Genomic DNA, 4232 nt, shown 5'->3' with positions numbered 1-4232 from the left:
AGGCCGAAGGGCACGCCGTCCAGGCTGGCTCTGCAGCACAGACCCCTGCACACCCCGTCCCGGCTCCAGCGGCTGTGACATGCCCGGGGTGTCCACAGGTGCGCTGCGCACGACAGAAGGCCAGTGCCAGAGGGTCCTGGAGGCAGGTGGGCCTGGCCCTTGGGCTGACCGCCTGAGGGGGCTCCTTCCTTCAATCCCGTGGCCGAGCGCCGTGTGCTCCTCTCCGTCCATCCTTCAGGGCAGGCGGGCAGGGCTCCGTGCTGGGGGGCCGTGTGGTCCCGGGGGGGGCCTCCAGGGTCACAGCCCGGCGGGCAGCCGTGGTGCCAGGGCCGTGAGCACCCGTCCAGCCTCCCGAGGGCACTGCGGGCACCGCTCCCCTCGGGGAGTCAGAGAGCAGTTCGGTCATCAGAAAATAGTTTAATTATGTACAGGACGGTCATCAGACGGATTACAGAACACAAGATGCAAATGTACACCTTCCGACCAAGGAGGAAAAGACATTTCCAGCAAGAGCGAGCTGACAGCCGGAGCCCTGGGGGGTGGCCACCCCAGACGCCCCCTCCCCACCGCAGTGGGCCACGTGCCCTCTCCTTCGGGACAGGGCGAACGTGGACAGCAGCCGGCGGCTCTGGAATGGCGCTCCTACCCCAGTTCTGGGGGAATGGCGCTTGCTCCACCGCCAGTGAGGCCCCAGGCCCCGGGGGTGGACGGGCGGGCTGGGGCTCCATCGTGGGGGCAGCACTTGTTCGACAAGGACTGAGGGCTCCGTGGGCAGCGCTTGGACCCAGGTGTGAAGTGGCCGGGCGGGGCGGCCTGCTCAGAAGAGAGCCTTGGAGCCCTGGTTCTCAAACTCGGACCAGGCGTCATTGAGCTCCATGAAGATCATCCTGGCATGCTGCTCGTAGGGCTGGCCCGTGGCCTGTGGGCAACGCACATGCACAGGTGAGGTGGCACTCTTTCTGGTCCACCCCTAGTGAGCACGCAGCTCGACGCGGGCGGGGCACTCACCTTGTCGGGGTGGACGACCAGCACGGCCCGGCGGTAGTGCTTCTTGACCTGGCCGGGCGTCACCAGGTCGGCCATGCCCACGGGCGTCCAGCGGCTCTCGCCCTCCCAGAGCACCGTGTGCAGTGTGGACAGCAGCGCCCGGATGTTGCGCTCTTTGCCCTCGATCCAGTCCAGGAGCTGTGGGGCATACGGGGAGCCTGAGCCTCGCCCACCCGCCTCCCGCTGCTGCACCCACCAAGGTGACCCCAGTGGAGCACGAGCTGCCTGCTGTCTACCCACAGGTGCCAGCAGGACTGTGCGTGGGGGCGGGCCCAGGGCTGTGGCCCTGCAGTGACGACTGTGCCCTGAGTGCAGGGGGGCTGCCAGCCCAGGGTGCCCGGCTTTGGAGCACCCCACTTGCTGGCCCAGCTTAGCACTCCTGGTGACGGGCCGGGCACACTGGGGGGGTGGTAGGGGGTGTCCCTGGGTTGCCTGACACACAGCCCTGACCCCTCATGTCCAACGGGGCCCCCTGCTGCTCGTCCTGGGTACTGCCCTATGCCGACCAGTCTACCTTCAAGTCTTACAAAACTGGTCTTCACAGCCCCCACCTCCACCCCCTACACACACACACACACACACCCAGAGGTCTGACCTCTGTGACCTTCTCCCAGGCTCTAAGCTACAGACCCACCCATCTCCCACCACTCAGCACCCCCACTCCCAACAGAGGCCACTTGGGAGATCCCCAACAGAGCAAAGACCAGCCCTGCATGGCAACATGGGGACCTCGCCGCCCTGGCCCCTTCGCACGCTCTCTGCACCCCAGGGGTCCTGGGTGTGAGTGGGGAAAGGCCAGGAGCCCCGTGCAGGAGCAGCATTCCCCAGGTTGAGGGAGCCCCCGTGTGCCTGCCTCGGCGGGCGCACCTTCAGTTTGAGCGGGTCGGCGTCCCTGGCTGTGCCCTGCCGCCGCATCTCGGCGATGGTCCTGGGTCCCTTGCGGTCAGCCTTGGAGGGGAAGCCGTCGTTGGGCAGCAGGTCCTCAAAGTCGCTCTCCGACACCTTGGGCTTTGGAGCTAGCAGAGGACAAAGCAGGGCCGTCTCACAGCAGGAAGCTGGGGCCTCGCACTGGGTGAGCAAACCAGGGAGGCTCCTCCTCCACGCCCTCTCCCACCCCAGGGTGCGGCTGGCCTCACTGGCCGCCCCAGTCAGAGGGGACACAAGACATAGAGCTGGGGGACACTCACTAGGAGATGCCAGAAAAGGTGCTGCCCGGGACTTCCCCCCACCCCCACCCCCTCCTCGCCTATGGGAAGATGGGCTGAGGACAGGAGGGAGATGTGGGCTAGACCCGTGACAAACCCACCGCCACCGTGACAGACGGGTGAGCAGTCACCCACTGCAGCCCCACAGGGGACGGACGACTTACTGAAGCTGGGTGTGCGGACCCCCCTCTCCTCGCGGCCACCAATCACGCTGAAGTTCATGGCGTAGTTGGGCCGTGGCGGCGGGCAGGCTTTGGCAGTGGACGGCTTGGCCTGGGGGGACCAGGAGGTGGCTGGGGCAGGGGGCCGGCTCGTCTGCCAGGAGCTGCTGCCGCCCTTGGGAGGCGGAGCCGTCTTGGGGATGAAGCCGCTGGGTGAGCCTGAGGAGGCAGAGCAGGGCGGCTCAGGGCAGCCAGGGCAGGGGCAGTCTTGTCTACGGACGCCAGAGTGGGGGGTTCACACCACCGTGACCCCCGGCACATGCGGGAGGATCTCCCACTGCCCCCCGACAACAGTGCGGTGGTGACAGAACATTCTTGATGGAGGCAGGCCGACGGGGGGCCAGAGTTGAGGAAATGCTCACACAGCCCCACCATGGTCTAGCTGCCCCATCCAGTGCTCATTGGTCCTCAGGGTTTAAAAAACAAAACAAAAAAAACCCCACTTTATTTTGGAATGATTCACAGGACATTGTCAAACTGACCCCAGATCACGGGGAGCTCCTAAGAGGCCACCTCACCCAGAGGCCCGCCAAGGCCAGGGGCTGGTCAACCAAGCCCCAGCCCAGCACCCTCAAGTCAACCACATCACTGAGGGGGTGGGCTGGTGCAATCACAGCTCTCAGAGCCTGTATGTGCGCACGTGAGCACCCTGCACAAACCTCAGAGCAATCAGACGCGCTGCCTGCACACCCCACATTCCCTAACACTAACTCTCACGCCCCATGACGTGTGACTTTGTCAGGGAACGCCCCCCACCCTCCGAGACAGCTCTGTGCAGCCGTGTGGACAAGTGGGCTGCCCATGACTCTCGAGCAGGCGTTCACAGTACCGACGGGCCACAGGGAGTGCAGCCACCTGGCACTTTTGTCCAAGTCCACTCGTGGTTTAGGTGGCGTGCTGAAGGACCCCACGTCCTAGAGGCTTTCTCCTGCTGTGAAGTGGCTTTCACAGGCCACTCTGGACACGGCCCCAGGCGTCAGGCCTCTGTACCTGACCTCACTCCCTGCCGGGCATCAGGCTTTCAGTGGCTCACTTCCTCTGAGGTGGGAAGCAGACACCTTCTTCCTCGATGACGTGCTGAGCGTGAGGTGGGCGTGAAGCCTTCAGTGTGAATCATGACAACTCAAGGAAGGCCCAAACGCTCACATCGGGGCCAATAAGGCGTCGGAATCACTTTGACAGCCGCTTCCTGCATCCCAGGCCTGTGTCTGGTCTTCTGCTACAGCCCCCTGGCCTTCTGTGTGTGCTGAGGAGAACAGGTCTTTCCCGTCTTCTTCTGCTTCAGACACACGGTAGCTTGTCTGGGTCCTCTGCTTCCCAGCAGATTTTACAACAAGCTTGTTTGGGACCATACACAGTCTTGTGTTGTCCTGCTGAGCACAGCAGGTTTGAGATCTTCTGACTCTCAGGACGGGGAATTGCCAGCTCGCTTAAATGCCGAGACATCCTATCCATGGACACGGTGATCCTCTCCACGGATAAGGTAACGTTCTATCCACGGACACGGCGATCCTCTGTCCACGGATAAGGTGACGTTCTATCCACGGACACGGCGATCCTCTGTCCACGGATAAGGTGACGTTCTATCCACGGACACGGCGACCCCTGTCCACGGACGCGGTGAACCTCTGTCCGCAGACACAATGAGCCCCTCCTTTGTTTAGGTCCCTCTTTGTCCAGCGGCCGCACTGTCAAATGTCGCCCTGCTCGGGGTAGTTACACACGGTTTCATTTTCTCGTGAGTACTTAGGAAGGCAAG

The 4232-nt window shown here is 63.5% G+C and overlaps 1 protein-coding gene across 1 annotated transcript in view; it reads right to left on the bottom strand.

The window, feature by feature from the left end:
* Window positions 1–402: 402 nt before the first annotated feature.
* Window positions 403–4232, bottom strand: part of GAK (cyclin G associated kinase) — a 62190-nt gene continuing 58360 nt past the window's right edge. The window contains exons 28-31 of the mRNA XM_045289477.1: window positions 2417–2632; window positions 1915–2063; window positions 1009–1185; window positions 403–919 (exon numbers count right to left, since the gene is read on the bottom strand). Coding sequence (XP_045145412.1) covers window positions 818–919; window positions 1009–1185; window positions 1915–2063; window positions 2417–2632 — 644 coding nt within the window. The 3' untranslated portion in view covers window positions 403–817. The remainder of the gene's footprint in view (window positions 920–1008; window positions 1186–1914; window positions 2064–2416; window positions 2633–4232) is intronic.

Source organism: Echinops telfairi, unplaced genomic scaffold (assembly GCF_000313985.2).
Source record: "Echinops telfairi isolate 266 unplaced genomic scaffold, ASM31398v2 ScPeMD7_28;HRSCAF=97, whole genome shotgun sequence".
NCBI classification, from domain to species: domain Eukaryota; kingdom Metazoa; phylum Chordata; class Mammalia; order Afrosoricida; family Tenrecidae; genus Echinops; species Echinops telfairi.
The sequence above is the reverse complement of the archived record's forward strand: the minus strand, read 5'-3'. Positions and strand labels throughout refer to the sequence as shown.